This window comes from Tauraco erythrolophus, chromosome 4 (assembly GCF_009769465.1).
Source record: "Tauraco erythrolophus isolate bTauEry1 chromosome 4, bTauEry1.pri, whole genome shotgun sequence".
Taxonomy (NCBI): Eukaryota; Metazoa; Chordata; class Aves; order Musophagiformes; family Musophagidae; genus Tauraco; species Tauraco erythrolophus.
In genome coordinates, this window is record NC_141468.1 from 71098098 (window position 1) to 71120383 (window position 22286).

At 39.9% G+C, this 22286-nt stretch overlaps 1 protein-coding gene across 1 annotated transcript; it reads left to right on the forward strand.

Moving 5' to 3' along the window:
• Positions 1-80: 80 nt before the first annotated feature.
• On the forward strand, positions 81-18851 carry GALNT8 (polypeptide N-acetylgalactosaminyltransferase 8). The gene is made up of 11 exons (XM_086610448.1): positions 81-276; positions 3925-4213; positions 5128-5294; positions 6360-6543; positions 8495-8692; positions 10954-11068; positions 13331-13516; positions 15093-15230; positions 16061-16156; positions 16742-16909; positions 18672-18851. The coding sequence occupies exons 1-11, from the start codon at positions 81-83 to the stop codon at positions 18849-18851; spliced, it is 1917 nt and encodes a 638-aa protein (XP_086466574.1).
• Positions 18852-22286: the final 3435 nt, after the last annotated feature.

Consider the following 22286-nt stretch of genomic DNA (forward strand, 5'->3'; position numbering starts at 1 on the left):
GGAAAGAAGACTCAGTGCAGCCCCAGAACCACAGACAAGCTCCAGCCAGCAGCAGAACGCTGAGTTTCTTTAAGCTTACAATGGCACCCTGGAAAAGACCACATAAAATTGCTCTATTAATCATGAACGCAGGTTTTGTGTGTTATCTGGTGCATTTACTGCAAGAGCAAAGAAAGGGAAGACGTGATTTCTTGGAAGTTAATCTTCGATCTCCAAACCAAGAAAATAACATCCTTCAGAAACTGGACCATTTGGACTGGAACATTCATAACCTCTGTAAGTAAAATGCTATGCTGCTTAACTTTTTAAAGATTAAATATCTAGATTTCCTGAAGGATAGGGTAATAGATAGCAGTGATAATGTTTGTTTAGGTTCCTCTGGACACTTGATTTTTTTCTTTTCTTGAAATCTTCAAAAAGATTTGATAGCTTCTGTACTTAACATACAAAACAATAAGCTTTTCACAGTCATCATGTTTTTTTGCATATGAGACAGCTCCTGATCCTGAACTCTTTTAGAAGTGTTAAGCAACTTTAAGCTGATTATACCAGCATACTAATCTCAGGCAGCTATTTTTCTCTTCATTATTTTGTTTGCCATGAATAGCTGTTTTTGAGACAAACTGGAAATGCCCCATTTCCTCAGCCTCTGCCTCTGCTGTGTGAGTGAGCAACAACGGGAACTGTGACTCCCCCCGTTTTTTTTTTCTTTCTATACGTTGAGCATAGACACAATGGAGTTGCTGTGGGGAAAAGACGTTGATGGGCTCTGCTCAAGTGAACTGTGTTCCCGAGCAGTAGTAACTGAAATCTGAGGGCAGGGCCGTCTCTCTTTCATCTCATGATAGTGAAAGTCTAACAGCATTCCAGTAGATGTGCTTGTATATGAGCAATGTTAATTTAGAAAGAGCCTCTTTTTTCTCACAGCGGCGTTTGTGAATTTTGACCTTGTTTCAGGTATCTGTTGTAGGTTGGGTTGTTGGGAACAATAGAACCATCTGAAAAAGGGCTGAAGAACCCACCTCTCTGTTTCCTTTGGACCCCTTGATTTCCCACTTTTTTCATGTCATTTGAATTTCATAGGAGAGCTAAGGCAGCCAGAACCCTGCTGACTGGCATTGCTTTGACTGTCATGTTGTCCACATCTCCTCACATTAGAGCTCGATGTGTGGTAGGTAGAACAGAAGAAGAAACTTTGATCATCCAAGCCTGAAACTAGCTGTTTGAAATGCCACTTGGGGCACGCTAGAACTTGATGAGGAAATTTCCCTGTACGCCTTGGTCATGTTTAATATCCCTTATCCTATAAAATTACTTATATTGCTGACAGTGCCTTCACTGGCATCTATTCTCATGGACATCAATAGTTGGGCACAGTTTTTGTCTATTTTAGAGCCATTTGAAAGAAAGCTGAAATCTTCATTTCAATGCTTAGTCACTGAATCACATAATGGTTGAGGTTGGAAGACACCTCTGGAGACGGTCTGTTCTAATTCCCGTGCTCAAAGCATCATCAGCTAGAGCAGGTTGCCCAGGACATTGTGTAGTTGGGGTTTCAGTATCTCCAAGGATGGAGACTTAACAACTCATCTGGTCTACCTGTTCCAGTTTTTGATCACTCCAGCAATCTAAAAAAAATATCAAAAATTCTTATATTTAAGTGTAATTCCCTGTATTTCAGTTTATGCCTACTGCCTCTTGTCCTTTTACTGGACACTAGGAAAAGACTCTTCCACCGTCTTCGTTAGTCCCTCTTATAAGATATTCATATGCATTAATAAGTGTCCCGCTGCCCCCAAGCCGCCTCAGGCTCTCTCAGCTTTTCCTTGGATAACGGATGCCCCAGTCTCATAGTCATCTTAACGACTTTTTTTAGGATTTGCTCTAGTATGTCCACATCTCTTTTGTACTGAAGAGTCCAGAAGTGGACACAGTACTCCAGGCGTAGTGTCACCAGTGCTGAGTAGAGGGAAGGATTACCTCTCTTGACCTGGTCTTACTAATGCAACCAGGGATACTTTGACCTTCTTTGTCATGAGGGCACACTGTTGGCTCGTGTTCAACTCGGTGTTCATCAGGACACCCAGGTACTTTTCTGCAAAGCTGCTTTCCAGCTGGTACTGGTCTATGGGGTTGTTCCTCCCCAAATGCAGGACTTTGCACCTGCCTATGTTAAACTTAATGAGGTTTTTGTTGACCTTTTTCTCCTGCCTTTTCAGGTCCCTCTGAACAGCAGCAGGACTCTCTGGTGCATCAGCCACTCCTCACAGTTGGTATTATGCACAGACTTGATAGGGTGCACTCTGCCCCATTTCAAGGCCATTGATGACCATATTAAACCAGTATTGGAACCAGTATTGACCCCTGGGATATACCACCTATCACTGGCCTCCATCTGGACTTTGTGCTACTGATCATGACCTTCTGATCCTGGCAGTTGAATCCCCCTTGCTATCCACTTACCTAGTGCGTACTTCCTCAGCTTGTCTGTGAGGATGTTGTGAGAGTCACTGTCAGAAGCTTTACTTGAGTTTAAATAATATCCCCTCCTCTTTCTTCAGTCACCAAGACAGTAATTTAATTGTAGAAAGCTTTAACTCATGCAAGTTTTTCTGTACCTTTTTCATATGGCATAGTCCAATATTTTAAACTTAACAAGACCTTGAGAGATTAGGATTTGCCTTGTTCAAAGCTTTCTGATAGAGCAGAAGCCAAAACTAGCTATATGCTTTTCAAAAGGCACTACAAAGGGCTTGTTTGCTGTATTTACCTTCAAGAAAAGTACGTCCTGAACAACCTCATACAGGTTATCTGTGCCTTTTCTTTGTGACACAGTTATTGTGAACCTAACTACACCTTGAGATATTAGGGTTCACTCATTCAAATTTTTCTAAGCAGAAGTCAAATGATTTCTGTCAGCTTTTTAAAGGAGACAGCAAAGGGCTCATTTACTGAATTTATCTTCAAGATAAATATGGTAAAAACCTGACTTTCATGGGAATCCCATTATGGATCTTTAATACTTTGATATAACCCAAGCATAACATCATGGAAATGATTTGAGCCTGATTTAACAATTTTTATACTGCCTTTACTCTCCATTTCTCCATTTCTCCATTTCCCCTCTACTCTGCCCTGGTGAGGCAGCATCTGGAATATTGTCTTCAGTTCTGGGCCCCTCAGTTCAAGAAGGACAAGGAACTGCTGGAGAGAGTCCAGCGCAGGGCCACAAAGATGATGAAGGGAGTGGAGCATCTCCCTTATGAGGAAAGGCTGAGGGAGCTGGGTCTCTTTAGCTTGGAGAAGAGGAGACTGAGGGGGGACCTCATTAATGTTTATAAATATGTAAAGGGTGACTGTCATGAGGATGGAGCCAGGCTCTTCCCACTGGCATCCAATGACAGGACAAGGGGAAATGGATATAAGCTGGAACGTAGGAGGTTTCGCTTAAACATGAGGAAGAACTTCTTCCCAGTAAGGGTAACAGAACACTGGAACAGGCTGCCCAGAGAGGTTGTGGAGTCTCCTTCTCTGGAGATGTTCAAAACCAGCCTGGACGCGTTCTTGTGTGATCTGATCTAGGTGGTCCTGCTCAGGCAGGGGGATTGGACTAGATGATCCTTTAAGGTCCCTTCCAATCCCTAACATTCTGTGATTCTGTGATTGATACCAGCTTAGTGTCTCTTGCTCTGCACTCATGCAACTGAGAGCAGAATCTGATGCAGGATATTGTTAAATGTGATGGTTAAAAACTGTTTTTCTGTAGGAGGGAAGATCTGATGCTACTCTCATATGAATATCAGTTTAGCTGTAACTTCACAGATCTCTTGACCTGGAGTGTTATAAGGAGAATTTGGCTCAGTTATGAAGGTGGAGCGTGTTCTCACTTACTGTTATAATCAATCCTTTTTTATTTTCAATCAGCAAAATCAGTGGAAGCATTCCGTGAAAACATAAAACAAATAGAACATGATCTGAAGCTGCAAGATAACTCCAAGACTGAAGCATGCAAAGCTGATAATGCAAAGGAGGAAGAGAAGATTGAACACCGTTTGCTGTACCCGGACTCAGTTTTGTTCAAACGCTGGGGTACAGATTTAAGGGAAGAGGAGCAAACTGTTGCACAGAATCTGTTCTTAAGTTATGGGTATAATGTTTATCTCAGTGACCATCTACCTCTGGATCGACCTATCAGAGACACCAGATCTCCCAGGTGCAGCATATGCCCTTTCTTCATTCACAAGGAGGCAGCAAATTAAAGAGAAAGGGATCTGCATTGCTTTGGACTAAGTTAAAATAATCTACTAACAGATCTCAGTTTGTGCTGTGTTTGTTTAAGGTTTTTTAATCATTTTCTTCCAAATCTTGCTCAGATTTGTAATACTCCGAAGACTGTGAAAAGAAGTCACAGTGTAGAGAAGACACTTAGGAAAAAGATTATAATGCTAACATTGTAATGGATATAGGACTTCTAACTGTCAGTAAAAAGAGGAAAAACTCACCATAGTGTTCAGAAGATGAGACCTTCTGGTCTACGTTCTATTTAAGCCTCAAAGGCAGGACATCTGAAGCATGTTTTCTCTTGTCTCTTATGTGGTCTTATGTAAGCCTCTTACATGCTGAGATATCCAAAGTGGTCTTTTTTAACTTCCTCTCCGCTTTGGGAAACTCCCAAAATACAATCAATGAAGAAGTAAACCCCTACATTGTTAAATTATGTGTTTTTTAACAAAATGCTTGTTTTTCTTAGCTATGTTGCAGACCATAAGTGGGGAATATCTATACTGCTTATTAAAACATGAAATTAATAATCCCTAATCACCCCTGGCTGAGTAAACCGTATTCCTTAGTTTCAATATTTTAAAAATTATTTGGATTGAGAAACAGTAATTGTTCTTTTTTATTACCTTAACAGAAATTTTAAATTTACCCGAATGGTTTACATACATACATAATGCAACTCAAATGAATAACAAAACTTGGATTTGAGAATTCCTTTTTTTTCACTCTTACGCTGATTTTCACTGTATGTTTTAAGCCCAACATCCTCATTTTGCCTTCTTGCAGCTGCCTTGCTCTCTGACTTTCTTTAGAAACCGTGCTAAAGTTATTCTTCTTCTATTACAGTTGCAAAATGAAAACATATCCGAAAGACCTTCCAACACTCAGTGTTGTACTTATATTTATGAATGAAGCACTGTCAATCATCTTACGTGCAATTACTAGTATAATTAACAGAACACCTTCCCATTTACTGAAAGAAATCATCCTGGTAGATGATTACAGTTCAAATGGTAAGTGATCCACGGAAGGCAGGAGTCTTGCTAATTTATGTCTCTGTTGTGTTAAATGACTGTTGGTAGTCTTTTGGGTGCACACAGAGTAGACTGTTCAAAATTAAGAAAAAATTGAGTAAAGGAAAAAAAATCCAAACACCTTGATAGCCTGAAAAAAGGCAATTCATAAGGAACAGGATGGTGCCCTACCAGTATTTGAAAAGGTTAAAAGTTGAAGTGGGAGATTATTTATTGTCACTGTTTCATCAGGCACAGTACCAAAGTAAGAGTATGCTAAGAAAACTATCTCTGTAGGTATCTGAAATAACTCCTTAAACAGTGGTGTCTTGGGTTGAGGAAAATACTCCTAGGAGAAGCAATGGGTCCATCGTCGCTCTTAAAACTGAGCTGAATAAACCATTGTAAAATCATCCATAAGAAACACTCATGTCCCTGATCTTAAGGGTGCTCTTTTTCTTCCCTGATGAGATGTGTTTGATTTCTTGTTTTTCTAAGGCTTGGTAGCTGCTAGAAAAACAGGGCAGTTCGGGTGGAGCAAGCGTTTAAGTGGATTTCCAAAATGATGCTAAGAGGTCCCAACTTTCTATTTCTTTCCTCTGCCACTATTTTTTTCTGAGAGAGTTGGATTGTCTACAGCTCTTACAGGAGCATTTAATGTTTTCAGGGCTTGTTTATTTTCTCTTTTCCTTTCCTCATGGTAGAAGATACTCACAAATTACTGCACTAAGATAGCAAATTAGCTGCTGTTATGGCACGCATCTAAAGTTTCTACATGCTGGTGTATTTGTGTACAATTTAGAAGCCATACAATAGCACTATATGTAAATGAAATTTAAGTACTTAACTGAACTCCTGGAATGGAAGCTAGTTTTAAAAATAAGCCTCTTGAATTCATGAGTACTATTGCAAAGAACAAGTTAGTTTTCAGTCTGGAACTGGGAGATGCTAGAAAGTCATTACCTACACGATCTTTTCCATTTCTTCATATTGATTAACTCTTTTTTGTTTGGTTGTTTTTTTTTTCCTTAATCATTAAAATGGGGTGTGGGGGGCTGGTTTTAGATGATCTGAAAGGACCTTTGGAAACACACATCAAAAATTACAATGCAAAGCATCCTGGACTGCTGAAGATCATCAGACATCAGAAAAGACAAGGTCTAACACAGGCCCGGATTTCTGGCTGGGAGGCATCAACTGCAGATGTTGTTGCAATTTTGGATGCCCATGTTGAAGTGAACTTGGCTTGGTAAGGCTATGAAGACTGAGGGGTTTCTGAAGTGGGCAAAGGGAAGTGGACGAGGAGTATAACTATGTAGCTGGGACAGGTATGCCATATACAGTTCTCCTTTCTGGCCTGTCACATGTTAATTAACAGCTACCAAATAATTTATTCCTGAGAGAAAAAGGGATACAATTGTTTGAAATAAATAGCAAAGCAGACAAGTAACAGAGTAAGCTGTTTAGTGAAGAGGAAGAGAGAAATGCCTACCTTCTCTATATATTTATTAAATTTCTAGGAAAAGACCGCTTCATGTAAGGGAGTAACATAAGAATGATGCAGATTATTTAGTTCTGCTGCCAGCAACTTTGACTCTTTCTAAGCATATTAGACAACCATAATACCCAATGACTTTAAATTACTTTGATTCTTATTCCAACTTTGGCTAATGTTTATTTACAGTTGCCTGCTAGTTTAATAGTACACTGTAGTTCTGTATGATTCTTTTTGCAGAGAGAGACAAAACAAGTAGCTGATAATGGATATTTACATTCTGTTAGATAGTGATGTCTATTGTACTGCTTTGTGTCAAATCTCTTTATGTTCTTTCCTCTCTGGGTTGTTGAATTGTCCACGTTGTCTCACTTTCTGGGAAAAAGGTTCTTCTCCCAGCTCTTCTCGAGCCAGAATGTCTCTGTGTGGTCCAGATCTCTATCTCTCCATAATACACTAGCTGACACTCTATAGCTGTTACAGTCTTAAAGGTAATACTGAATTCCTTTATTCATGGCTTTCAGCACTAATTTGGATTGGTTGGGCTGTCTGGAGTATGTAGGGAGAGACAAGGTCAGTTCTTCCAGGCCTAACAACAGTTGGACTCCAGCAAAAAGACTACCTCTGTCAGAGTCCCATACTCTCTGACCAGATTCTTTTAAATATTCCACCTGAGGAGGGTTTAATGTTCTAATACTAAATTTACCTATTTGAAGATATACTGGATTTTTGTTTAGAAAAATGATACTGCAATATACTGAAATCACAACACAAGCACAGTATAGCAATTGCCATACACAGCTGAATCGCAGTACAAATGGGATTCACATTACTGCTCTCCATATGCCCACTGTCAAGATGTTAGGCATCCCTAGTTTCTGGGAAGGAATATATGGGGTGAAGCCAACTCAAGTGTGTTGCTCTCTTCAATGTTCGTATTGATGGGTGTTTGGTTTTTATGCTCTATGTTGGGCTGAGGCACATATGCACCTCTCTTGGTCTGGCTGGCTCAGGAAGGTAATACTCTCTATAGATTATTTTAGGAAGGCCATGTACATAAATAGTTGACCCACTCAACTGATATCACCATTTATCTACAATAAAGGCCACCCTCCAGTCCCCTTGGTGTTAGGTTAAGTTCTGCTTCTTTACGATAGCTGTGGTTGCTCCCTACATTCTTCTCTGAACTTTATGAGTGCATCATCTTTGCCTATCTTCTGTAAGACTTCTTCCATCGTAGGGCTCATTGATCAGTCACACCCTTTCCCTCACACAGCAGCTGCACCATCAAGACACAGAGGAAAGACAGTGAATGATCAACTTGTGAGGTTACAGCACCTCTCAGGGTCTCCTTCTCTTCTTTTTCGCTTCCTTCTCATCTCTTCATGCAGATAATGAAGATTCTCTAGAGCCTGTAGGAAGCAGACCCAGGTAACAATAAACCCAGCAAGTTAAATGTGGAACTGATGGTTAACGTGATCAGTGACAGTCAAAATGCAGAAGGTGCCTAATGGAAGGGAGAATTGAGCCATGACATTAGGAATTTGGGTTATGAGCACTCCAAGACTAAACTTTTTGTACAGGCCAAAGTCATTGACTTAAATAAACTAGCTTACACAGTTTTAGAAACAGGTAGTAAAGTTTTGTACTGTTCATTAGATTTCGAATTTTTCAAGCTGAATAGACTGTTTGTTAATTTTGGTAGGGCTGAACCTATTTTGTCTCGAATAAAAGAAGATCGCACTGTTATAACATCACCGGTATTTGACAATATTCGTTTTGATGACTTTGAGCTTCTTCAATATTCAGTGGCTGCAGATGGATTTGACTGGGCACTCTGGTGCCTTTATGAACCTTTACCAACTGAATGGTATGCTCTGAAAGATGAAACAGCTCCAGTTCGGTGAGTATGAATAGCGTTTGAGTGTGAGCCAAGATACATGATATCCAGCATAGAGATAGCAGAGGGAAGAAGAGGTTTCATAGGTGGTGGGATAGAAAGATACCTGTGAAGCACATTACATCTAGAGAGTTGGTTTGGAAGTGACAGTTCTTTAGCCTCCCTGAAAATCTCAGTACACCTCAGCAGGGCTGTATTACAGAATCTGCCCTGTGCTGATCCTGCTGTCAGCCTTTCAGGCAATCCCCAATCATCAGATATTTCTCGTCTTATTTTACTGTGTTTACGTGGCAAGGTTTTGGTATTGGGGGAGGCTACAGGGGTGACTTCTGTGAGAAGTGAGGGACTTTCCCCATGTTGGACACAGCTAGTTCCAGCTGGCTCCAAAATGGAAACAGTGCTGGCTAAAGCTGAGCTAATCAGCAGTGCTGGTGGAGGCTCTGCAATAACGTATTTAAGATAGGGTAAAAAATGCTGTGCAGCAGGTGTGAGTGAAAGGAGTGAGAAAGAAATATGAGAGAAACAGCCCTGCAGACACTGAGGGCAGTGAAGGAGATGGAGGAGGTGCTCCAGGCACCAGAGCAGAGAAGCCTATGGTGAAGCAGGTTACCCCTCTGCAGCGTATGGGGACCATACTGGCCAGCTATCCACATAACAGCCCTTGGAGGACCATGCTGGAGCAGATATCCATGTGACAGTCTGTGGAGGACCCCACAGTTTAGTGGGTAGATATGCCCTGAAGGAAGACGCAACCTGTGGAGAGCCCATGCTGGAGCAGACTCCTGGCAGGAGCTGCAGCTCATGGAGAAATGCTCAAGAAGGAGCCTGTTTTCTGGCAAGAACTGCAGCCTATGTGGTACCTGCACTGGAGAAGTCTTCTCCTGAAGAACTGTACCTCGTGAAAAAGTTCTTGAAGAACCGCAGCCCATGGGAAGGACCCATGTTGGGACAGCTCATGAAGGATTGTATCCCATGTGAGAATCCCATGCTGAAACAGGGGAAAAGTGTGAGGAAGACAGTGTGGCAGAAATGAAGTGTTACGCACTCACTAGAACTCCCATTTTCCATCCCTATGCCCTGCTCAAAGCAGAGGGAGGAGGTGGAAGAGTCAAGAGCTAAGTGGAACTTGGAAAGCAGGGAGGATGGAGGGAAGGTGGTTTTGTTTTGGTTTTGTCTCTCACTATCCTCCTTTATTTTTAATTGGCAATAAATCAAATTAGTATTGCCTAAGTTGAGTCTATTTTGCTGGCAATGGCAACTGGTGAACCATCTCCCTCTCCTTATATTAACCCATGAGCTTTTTCATCTTATCGTCTTTCCCTGTCTTGCTGAGAAGAAGGAATGAGAGAGTGGCTTCGTGGGCACCTGCTGGCAGCCAACCAAGTTTAACTCACTACACTTATTTATATAAAGGGCTTTAAAATTTACTGTGTAGAACCTGAGGAGGAAGTGTACTGTGAAAACATTTGAAAATAGCGTACTGTGTTTGTCAGATGAGATGGCAGATTTCTTCATATGTTTACTGCTACATCTGGTAGCCGAGCATTGGAGAGGTAGCTGCACAGGTACCTAGATGAAGAACTATGATTGAAATGGGCACCTGCATGTGTTAAAAACGTTATACAGTGAGCATCAATGGTTTGAGCAGGAGAATGGAATGAAAGCAAGCTAAATGTAGGTTAAAGAATGTTTTGGGAGAGAGGTATGTGTCCACAATTCTTAGATCAGAGAAAATAGAATCAGGTTTGATCATAGAGAATGGGTATACCCTTTTCAGTTCCCTTTCCCCTATCTCTAGGATGGATTAATCTGCAGTGGAATTCGTCTTGCCTGAAAATCTCTCATCTCTCTTTTAAAACCTGAATTGACAGTGATTCCACAATCTCCCTTGGCTTTAGGGTTTAATTTTCTTTAATGTTAGGTAAAATTTCATGATGTCCAACCTCATTCTTCCTTGTTGCATTTTCACCCAATTTCTTTCTTCTTGTTTTAAATATAAAAAAAATTGTTCTTACATCTTCTCTCAAAATAGATCTAATTCTTTACAAAATACAAGATGATGCTTTTTTGACCATTGATCAAGTTTATTTTCTGTCTTCCGGATTCTTTAATGTTGATCCACATGTTCTGAATTAAATCTTTTACTCTCTCTTGGATACAACTGGAATCCTTCTCAAAGTTCAGTATGTGATTGATGGCTAATTGAATTTACTTTGCTTCCATCATTGTTGCTACTTTCTAATTTTACTTGTTTGGTTCTCCAGAAGCCCATCTGTCATGGGGATTCTTGCTGCAGAGAGGAAATTTCTGGGTGAGATTGGTGTACTGGACAGTGGAATGCACATATATGGAGGAGAAAACGTGGAACTTGGCCTGAGAGTAAGCCTATTTTTTTCACCTTTTTCTGAAAGACAGTGAAAATCAGTATGTGATTTTTTTTTTTGAAAGCACTCAGGACGCTGGTTATTGTCCAAAGCATGGGTTAATATTTCAGAACACTTCTGGATTATCTTGGGTACCAAAGGGAAGTGATAGATTTCTAGAAGTGTTCAAAGCTCATCAGCAGGCTTTGGTTGATACATCCTAAGGATTTTGACTCCTGACAGAAAAACACAGTTCAGTGAGGAAATACTGAATCTCACGAGATGTGATTTTCTGCAGAAATTGGAGGTACATGTCTCATGGTTCAGCAGAAGAATGAAATAAGAGCAAGTTAAGTGAAGTTATGTATCAGGAAAAAAAATAAAACCCCAAACAAAACCAGAAAGAGATCTGTCTGCCCTAGAAAGTAATGTGTTCTTCAACTTCAGATGTCTTCAAATCAAGAATGGATGTCTTTTATATTTTTTTTCCCCCAGAATAGTTTTAGCTGGAGTTTCTTCAGTTATTAGGGAACTTGTGAGAGCACTAAAAACTCTATTGATGAGTATTTTTTAAAAGTAATGGTGGTTGGAGGTGTTCTAGAAGACCTGAGATTAAAAAAAAGTTACTACAGTGCTTATTTCTCTAAAGAAGAGACAAGATGGTAGGAGATGGGAATTATAAACCCATTAGCAAGACTTAAATGTCTAGGAAAAAAGGGTTTGATTATTCTCATTCTCTGTAAATATGAAAACTAGGGGACTTTGAAAGAAGTCAGTAATGCGTTTCAAATTGAACATGAGGAGAAGGTGCGGGAGATGAGTGAGGACACCTGGCACGATCAATGTGATCAAACAAGTGAACCTTTATTTGTTTACACTCAGCGTGCTTTATAGCTTTCTAAACAAGACTTGGCAATCTGTGATTGACTATGATACAAGCAATAGACCACCCCTCAGTATGACTGGTTGCATCCCAGAAGCAACGTCATCATGGTGTCAAATTCCCTTTCTGCATCCAGGCACGTGCTCCCAGGAAAGGCTGGATTGTTCACATGTCCGTTGATTCTCAGGTATCCTTCCACAAGAAGGTACTTTATTCTTCCAATAGCAGACTAGACCAACAGACCGGGAGCAGAAGTCCTTCCAGTATTATGAGTCTCAAAAACTTGCCATCATTTGTGGGGAAAATGAACAGTTATGGAAGAAAAATCTACTCAGACTTAATAAACAAAAGTGAATCACAGGAATATGCAGAATGTCCCCTTTATTTTATTGCCCTGCACCGTTCACAGTGGTGGCAATGTATGTCTACTCTGTAGTTGTTTACACAAATGCTGGAGACAAAAACAATGGAGAATCGGTTCAGTTAAAACACAAAGCTGCTCTGAAAATTGACTGTAAAAATAATATTAAAGATCTCTGTTTATTTCCATCCTGAGGGTTTCTTGTATCAAATATGCTTGGTTAACAAGCAAGCAGTCTCTCATGTTTTTCTTTAGCCAGCTGCCAGTCCCGGAAACTTTGTTGTGAAGGAAGTATATAGCGCATAACGAAGCATTGCGGGATTTAAACTAGGACAATAAATTTGCGTTGCGCAGTGCCATGTGGACTTGCCAGCTTGAGTTCGGTTCACAGCTGCTCACCTTTTCGAGAGCTTTCACATCTACGCTGGTTAATGTATAGTCAGGTTGGATGTGTTTGTTCTGGACCTTTGGTACTTTGAAGCATTGGTTGTGGCCTGATAAGGTATCTCTTTGAATGTAGGTGTTTTCCAGGAATTCGCTGGATGTTTTTCTTTCTGTTGAGTTCTTCCTAGTGTGTAAGATTTTGCAGGACCAGTTTTCCTTTGGCATGTCCTGAGCAATGTCACTGCTTCTGACGGATTCAGGCCCTTAAGCATCACAGTATTTAGCAGTCTACCTCCTGGTGTAATCAGCTGGAAATATGTACCAGTTTTGCCTTAGTGTATCTCTGCCACTTGTTCTGAGTGCCTTGTCACAGGAAATTGGTGAGCAGTTCTGTTAATGATGATAACAAATTAAAAGAAGAAACAGTATGTCCTTACTCTCCTGGACCTGTGATAGAACTAGACACAATAGAAATGAAAGCATTGATACATTATTTTCATTCATTCAAGCCAGAAAATAGAACTTTGAGTGTTGAGGGCATGCCAGTTCAGTGAAGGAGTGTGGGGAGCAGAAATGGGAGCACTTGAACAAAAAGTGCAGAGTTTGAATAAATAGGCAACTTTACCTTAAATTCTTTCTTCTTTACCTAGGCCTGGCAGTGTGGAGGCAAAGTAGAAGTGCTGCCCTGCTCAAGAGTTGCTCATTTGGAAAGAGCTCACAAGCCTTACTTGCCGGACTTGAGCGTCGCGGTGAAACGTAACGCCTTGCGGGTAGCCGAAGTGTGGATGGATGACTACAAGGACATGGTCTACTTTGCATGGAATCTTCCAATTCAGGTGGCAGTGTTTCTCTGTGTTTCAAATTGGGATCCAAAGTGTAAAAGTGGTCAAATAAGAGCATGTAATCACATGAAAAGAGGTGTAGTGTGGTTGTAAGAGTCACTGTGAAAAAAAATATTAGTTAATATTGATATGTTAATAATTATTTATATGGATGGCATCCAAAAGCCATGATCATAGACATGCTCCTCTTAGGCTCAGACCAAGAGTTGATGCCTAGCTTAAAGAATATAAAATGAATTTTTTTAATGTGTACTTTAACTTTATTAGTGAAAGTAGGGAATATTTTACCTGGAATATTCATAATATTGCATGAAAGAACATCTCTCTCGTGATCTGAGTGTCCCTAAATATCTTTTAAATGAACAAAATTTAACTTTGAAGAATTCAATTACTCTTCATCACATACCCAACGATTTCTGTTAAGTGCACTTTCCTCTCTGCAGCCCCAAGTTCTGCTTTTGTTTTCCTAGAAGAAAAAAAGGAAAGTCTTATAGCATCCTTGGAAGCTTGAAAAATGGTAATATCAGGAAATTTCCTGAAAGAAGTTTCCTTTAATAATAATAATAATCTAAGACCTTTAAATTACAGAGTTTTTTCTTCTTCTGATTAACTTCAGTACTTCCGAACATGGCTTCAACTTTTCTCCTGCACAAACTGTTGAAGATACTGGAAGTGTCAGGTCTTTTGACTATTGATAACTCCAGTTAATAAAAAAAATTAAATTATTTTTTAGAGCCTGCACTTCAGTGGATTTGTGAATCTTTAACAAAGGAAGAATAGCCTCCCATCTCCTTGTGTTTTCTTAAACAGATATTAAAGAAACAAATTAAAATATATAGTGATCCAGCATAACAATGCAATCTACTTTCCTTCCTCATCAGTTAATATTTGTAATTTTTCATCTGGAAATGCTAGTTTTCAAAAACTAAACTGTTGGTAGGATCTCAAGTATCAGTTTTAGCACTGAATGAAACTTGAGTAAAACTTGTTGACCTTTAATGACCCCTTCTCTCTGGGATGTACAAGTCTATTTGAAATTCCTAGTCTAACTTATTCAGGTCACAGATTACAGTATACAGAACTGCTTAAAGACATGGTGTAAGCTCCCGTTGGACTGATTTCTGTCAAACTTTCCTGCTGGAGCTGTTCCACTTTGTATAAGATGTTACACAGTCTTGGAAACAATAGTTTGAATCTTGATTGCTCTCATATGAGATGGGCGTCACAGTCAGCAGACTGTTGATCAAACTGTGGTTGTTAACAAGTTCTGTCTTATTTTTCACTTTGAGTTAGATTTTTTTTGTCAGTATGAAAGCTAATTCCTAGCCATATCTAGCTTTAATTATCTTAAAGAAGTCATAACATGTTCATTTCTCAGTAACTTATTGGTTCTTCTAGGCAAAGATGTTCTGAAATTCTGAAGTTTAAAAAATGTACAGTTTTTTTTTAAAAAAAACTTTTAAATATATATTTTGTATTATGAATAGGCAATATGGAGAAATAAGTCTTTATTTCCCCTAGTTTCTTAGACCACCATAATGTTCTGAAATTAAATATGTTTTTCTTGCAGAATCCTGGAATAGACTTTGGAGATGTTTCTTCCAGAAAAGAGCTAAGGAAAAAACTGAACTGTAAAGGCTTTGACTGGTACATAAAAAACATTTACCCTAATTTAGTATTTCTTCCCAACATTGTTGGCTATGGAACAGTAAGTATTGAGTCTGTTTGTCTGAAATATGGAAGAACTCATTAGCTCTGCTGTTATGAAGAATTGTGAACTCTGTTTTGCTGATTATGATATGTTTTCCTAGAAACTTCAAAAAGAATTTTACATGTCTTTCTAGACACTGAAGCTTTCTAAAGTCTTTTTTATATTGTCAATCTAAAATTTCTAAACTGTGGTTATTATGTAGGTACTGACAGGAACACAACTGTATTATGGGAAAGTGCTTAACCTACACTTTTTTACTGCATGCAAAACTCACCTATCGAACGACAAGAATGGATCAATATCTTCTTGTAAGGATTTGAATCTTTCGATGCGATAGTATGGATATTTTTCTGCACAGATTAGCAGGATAATTTCGAAAGCATGCAGATGTGAATCAAGATAGTGTGTAATTAATTGGAAATCAGGCTACTATTTGTGAAAGAGAAAACTAATCATCCAGGCCAGAGTGGCTTCTTAATATAGGTAGGCATTTTGTACACCCAAGCTTGCATACGTTGCTGGAGCTGGGCAGTGGTACTTGCCTGTTTGGAGCTGCCTGGTGACTTCTGATGTGGTGCTACATGGCACGATGTTGATGAGTCTTTAAAGGACCTTAATTTGCTTTCTGTTTTTCCTGTGATGAATCATTTCTGTGAAGGTAATCTGAGATTTATTTTCTAAACCCATATCATATCTTCAACTTCAGGATTCGATGCAGAGCTCTGAATAAAGTAGCCTTGCCCTCCGGACAGTTTTTAAAATTATCGGTGACGAGTTGAAAACGGGATTGCTGTACCTCATGGTAAATTTCCTGTTTTATTCTGCAGATGAAAAACACGTTGAAAGAAGACATCTGTATTGATCAGGGCCCTGTCCCTGGAAACACACCGATTATGTACTCCTGTCATGCATATTCACCACAGGTAATGCAAGCAACTGATCAGATCTTCACATATGAGCTGTTGCTGTTACTTTCAAGAGCCCACAGGGCCATGAAATAGGCACTTCAAAACTATTATCTCTGTGCTGTCTAAAGGGGAATATTAGCCTTTATTTCATTGAATTCTGCTTGCCAATGCAACTAGCAGCTGAGCAGGTTTCTGTGGAGACCTAAGTGTGTTAAACTGAGGCTTTTGGTTTAGCCTTGCCAAAAAAATTGTGAGACCTCATGTTAATACTGATTGCTCTTGTTGATTAACAGAAGACCAGTGAGATGAAAGGGAAAGAGGTGGCGCTCTTCCTCACACTTCACTGCCTGTCTTCTCAGTAGGAGGAAAGCTAAGGGTTACCATTCAATTAGTAAGCATCTTGCTTTTTTTTCATTGGAAAGCATAAAGATGTTGTATAGGGTCACATTCATCCTGGTTTAATTGCTGAGAGATCAGTGAATGCTGGTGCTGTACAGCTGATGCCTCTCAATGTCAGTTTTGGAACTGTCTGCTATCGTCTGCTGATGAGATTTCCCTGATATCTTAATTCACTGACGGTGGTCTTACCTTTCCTTTTAGCACATCTTTTATCACAGCACTGGAGAAATGTTTGTAGGAGGTTTACGTGCCCGACGGAATTCAATTGACAGATGCCTAACAGACCCTGGGAATGGGGATCTGCCAGTTTTAGAGCAATGTGTCACAGCTGTGAATAAAGGCCTGAACTTGCACTGGGATTTTAAGCAGGTAGGTGGATTTCTATGTCCTCACATTTCAATAAGCTTTCCCGTTATAATGAATCCTTAGACACTTTCCCTGTGAAGCAGTTTGTTTCTGAATAATGCTGCCTCAGTTTAAAGATTTGTAGGTGCCACTGCAAGAGCTACAGTGAAGGTGACTGAGTCTTCAGGGGTGTGTGATGTTAAAAACAAGGGGATGATCACACAACTGAAGCTGAGTTACCAGAATTTAACCAGTTCTCACTTGTTATCTGAAGCATAGCCACTTATTTGTCCAACTGTCTGTCTGTCTTGGTGGAATCAGCTGGTTTAAGCCTTCTACTTAAAGGTTTAAGTGTTTTAATTTTTAGCTGGGGTGACTGAAAACACTCGCTTGGTTATCACAGTTCAGCTAACAGGCAGAGAATGTGTAAGTCCAGGTGCTTCTGTTGCTTTTGATGATCTGACTATCCATTGTGAACTCTCTCTGCTGTGCACTGTCTTCCCAGCCTTCTCATGGGACCTGTTGGTCTTAGAGAAGAAGTGGGCTGATGCCTTGTTCTGCTCACTCTCTGGTACTGTCTTCTGTAACAGTATGTGAGCACGGAAATCCTTGTTGGAGATCAGGCTAGGTTCATCCTTTCAGAGCTCAGGTTACAGCTGGCAATGTGAGCCTTCACACCATGTTCATTTGTCTCTATTTGTGCAGGATTTATGCCAGCTGATGCTGACATGCCCAAGATCCCAAGTGATACCTTCATATTCTGTATTCAGTGCCTCTGAATACAGAATATGATAATACTATCTTAGTCAGCTGGTCTAAGACAGGTGCTGTCATGCTGCTGAGGCAGGATAAACAAGCAGCAGCAATAATGATGGAGAGAGGTGGGAAAGGAAGCCATGCAGCCTCTCCCCTCTCAGGCAGTTCAAACCTTATTAGCTTTATGTAATCAATAATTAATTAATTTTACATGTAATGTATGGGCCTGCTTACCATGTCCCTCTCAGTGAAAAATTAAGCAGGAAAAAATCTTGTGAAAGCAGTAGAGAATAGAGGAGTTGAATTGGTGAAAGATAAAGGTTTCAGTGATGTGCACCAAATAATATAGACCTATATGTTCTCCAGAAATTCCACTAACAGTGACTTTCCTTTATCTTTAGTCTGGTCTGTAACCACAAAACTTTGAAACAGGTGCAGGCATGTTTGTGGAAGGTTTAGACCCACCTTAAAAGTAAACAGTCAGTTCCTTGTGTGCATCAAGCATTATCATAGTGAAATAATTGGCTGCCTGAAGGAGCCAGGTAAGATCCTGTTTGCTCTGGAACCCAGCCCCTTAGCAAAATCCTCATTTCTGGTGTGATGAGTTTACTTAATCACACCTCACCCCACTCACAAAAGTTGATGCTGAAATATTGACTTAGGGATAAGAGATGAATATTCTTACCTGTTACTAGCTTTCTTCTTTCAAAGCAGGATACAGTATTAACATTTAGAAAAATGATTTTTTTTAAACTGTAGAAAACCACAAACTCACACAAACCAAACACCCCCTCCCCCAACTCCAAAAACCAGACACAAAATAAACGTCTAAATGTATTTTAATGTGCCTTGGAAAGTTCCATAAGCTGTCAAGCATCATCAGCCTGAGGAAAACGCAACATTTTTCTCTCAGGTCTGTGACCTACTAGTATTTCTCAGACACATTTGTAGAGGCCAAGAGAATTGCTTCCCGGCTGAGCACTAAACTTATAAGCCCTCAGCTTCTCTCATGTTTTCTTTCCTTTTGTAGGGATCAGCTGTAATCAACAGGAGCACTAAAAGATGTCTTGAAATCACAGCAGACAATGCAGTTTCATACAGACTTGTAATGCGGGCATGCACAGGACAAAGGTGGAATATCCAACACACAGTTAAGGACTGGGGAAAGACAGAAGACCTGGAACAGAAGACACAGCTCTCAAAGCATTGACTAGAGGACATTTTTCCTTGAAAATGATTACATTCATAATGCAGCACTGAAAGTAATGATTTCAAAAGTTTGTTTACACGGGATTTCAGTAGTTGTTATTTGCAGGACCTATGAGCTACTCACACAAAGGTGCAAGTTCAACCCTCCACATTGTTGAGGCTTCACCTCTCTGAGTGTCCTCAGTTAGGAAGGAGGTTGTCTTTGCTTTCTTCTCTTATCCACTGGAGAGAAGCAGTTACATCTAAGAGCGTTTCAACCCACCTGAGTTCCTTGTGTTGTCCTTTGGAAGTGCCTATCTCTGCTCATTAACGAAAGACCGGTGTAAGGTCTCTAACTTTCTAACTTCTTCAGCATTTTGTTTAGACATGAAAGTTCAGAAGAAATGAAAATGGGTCTGACTTCCTCTTGTACACAGAGTTTATCTCAGGCTGAACTGGACCATTTTTCTCGTCTTGCGTCATACAGATAATGCAAAACTTCCTGGTAAGATGTGCTCATGCTAGTGAGTGAAATGAAATACATTCTTGTTCTTCTGTCCTTATAATTCGCCTGGACATGATTCAGTTTCTCTGTAAAGTTTATTAGATTCAGCAGTGTGCCACACTAAGGCTGTTTTATGTTTACCTGTGAAGTCAGTTTATGCCAGCCAGCTGACAGCATGGGTAAAATCCAGTCAGGCTTTTGGAAACAATGGGATTCAATTCAATAGTTTCCACAAACCAATATGAGGCCAATGCAGTAGCGTATGTCTGTGGAGGAAACCAGGTAAAATACAGCATGAATTGCTGATGGGAGGCAACTTCCAGGCAGACACGATAAGAGTTCTTGTAGAAATAGGGTTAGGTGGAACTGGCTGTCCTACTTCTAAGAGTAACCACTGCTTATTTCTTAAAGGGAACTCCTGTAAAATAAACTCATTGAAACTTGTTGTGGTTTAACCCCAGCCGGCAACGAAGACTCATGCAGCTGCTCACTCCCTCCCCAGTGGGATGGAGGAAGAAAAACAGAGAGTAAAAGCGAGAAAACTTGTGGATCGAGATAAAGACAGTTTTAATAGGAAAAGCAAAAGCCGTACATGCAAGCAAAGCAAAACAAAACAAGGAATTCATTCACTCCTTCCAATCAGCAGGCAGGTGTTCAGCCATCTCCAGGAAAGCAGGTCTCTGTCACGTGTAACAGTCACTTGGGAAGACAAATGCCATCACTCCAAATGCTTCCCACTTCCTTTTTCTTCCTCCAGCTGTATTTGCTGAGCATGACATCATATGGCATGGAATATCCCTTTGGTCAGTTTGGTCAGCTGCCCCAGCTGTGTCCCTTTCTAACTCCTTGTGCACTTCCAGCCTACTGGTTGGTGGGCTGGTGTGAGAAGCGGAGAAGGCCTTGGCTCCGTGTAAGCACTGCTCAGCAATAATGGAAACATCCCTGTGTTATCAACAATATTTTCAGCACAAATCCAAAATGGAGCCCCGTACTAGACACTACGAAGAAAATTAACTCTATCCCAGCCAAAACCAACACAAAACTATTATAGAGTTTCAGCCGGAAATAATTTTGTTATCAAAAGGGTGCCAAACATTTTATCTGAATAGAAAGTGTATTCAGAGTTTGTTTGAATATTTGTTTGAATATAATCCAATATAATTTATTTTTCCTTTCTCATTTCTCTGTAAACTTGATGTTGAACAATCTGGCCCTGATATTCAGGATTAGAATTGGACAAGCTCTTCTAAAGGACACTCTTTGGTCCTTAGGTTCTGTATTTTTCTGTTCTGGAAAGAGATTCTTAAAAATGTCACATTTCAACTACATTAGATTTAATTTCTAAAATCAACTTTTATTCCCATGCCCTGGGTCATAGAATCATAGAATCATAGAATGGTTAGGGCTGGAAGGGACCTTCAAAGGTCATCTAGTCCAACCCCCCTGCAAGGAACAGGGATATCTCCAACTAGATCAGGTTGCTCAGGGCCTCAAAAAGGGGTCAAAGGGTCAAAGCCAAAAACACCAAAAGAAGAGGAATATGTGCTCTGGTTGTTTTCTGCATCTTCAACAGTGTGTCTTACCAAAGTCACAGGACTAGCATTTTGGCAAGCACAATGAAGATGGTGGGAATTTCGCCAGTATAACTGAAATGATAATCTGGCCTACTGGTTACAATGCATAAAAAGTGTTTATGTAATCATTTTTTCATCTTAATGTGTCACTTCAATAGAATGTAATGGACATTCAGACAATTTTGTTTAGAACTTAGAGTTTGGGAAACATCAAAACGTTCCAGAATGTCTAGATTTTTGATTCTTAATGTATGGCCTCTAATTATACACAGGGGTCAACTGAAACAAAATGCTTCAAATATTTTTATTTATCTCAAGAATGAGTTTTTTAAATTTCCTGAAGTCCATCCACAAATGTGACTTTTTGGATAATTTTGTAATGAGGAAAGATAATAGCCGTAAGAGAAGAACTGAATTTTCAGAGTAGCCCTTTGTGGTGGTGCTTGGCGAGACATAAATAACAACTCAAGGTTTTTGGTGCTACAGTAGTAACACATTGCTCTCATTAGTAACACTTTTAAACTTGGAAATTCCCTGCATGATGAAGTGACTGATGCATGATGAAGCAACTGATGTGTAATTCCTTGGCAAATCAGCAGCAGAGGTAGGACTCTATGGTCGTGGTGTATCCTGAGGTGGCATCTATGACTGTGGCGCAGCATAAAGAGTGGGATCTCTTCTCGACCTGAAAATCAGTCATTAGCCAAACTTTCAGAAATGTAGAAATTCACCTCAGCTCCTGCAGAATGACACGAGAGTATGGCAGTACTGTGTGCTGAAGACATGTAGTAAATAATAACATGATAGGCAGGATTTTTAATGGGAAATTTAAACAAAATGACCGAGGTATGTACCACTGTACAGATAGGCACTAGTGACCTCTGCAGACCTGAAAGCATTTCCTCCTTTGTTTTGTGCTCAAGCGAGCTTAGGTTTACTGCATGTGCAACTGGAATCCACCTTGGCAGGGAGAATCAGAAGGGCAAAATAGTTTTATTTCTTTAGTATCTGGTGGAATGGGGAGAAGAGCCAGTCTAGAAACAGGAACTATTTAAGGGACTACTAATTGTCAGTTGCTTTAAGGGGAAACTAGATCAGAGAATAGACAGAATCATTTAATCTGTTGCCAGAGGATTTGTTTCTGACTAAACAGTGTGTGGTGGAACTGTGATAATCAATAATGAGATAATAAAAAAATCCCACTATTTTCGTTCACGATTTTTTTTTTTTTTCCTGGCTTTTCCTATCTAAATTTACATCCTCATTTCCCCCCCTCTATGTGAAATTAGCCTTTTTGAAACATACAACGTATCAGTGGGGTATAGCACTCTGCTTGCATTGAGATCAATCCAGCCAGGATCAGTGGGCAGCCTTTAGC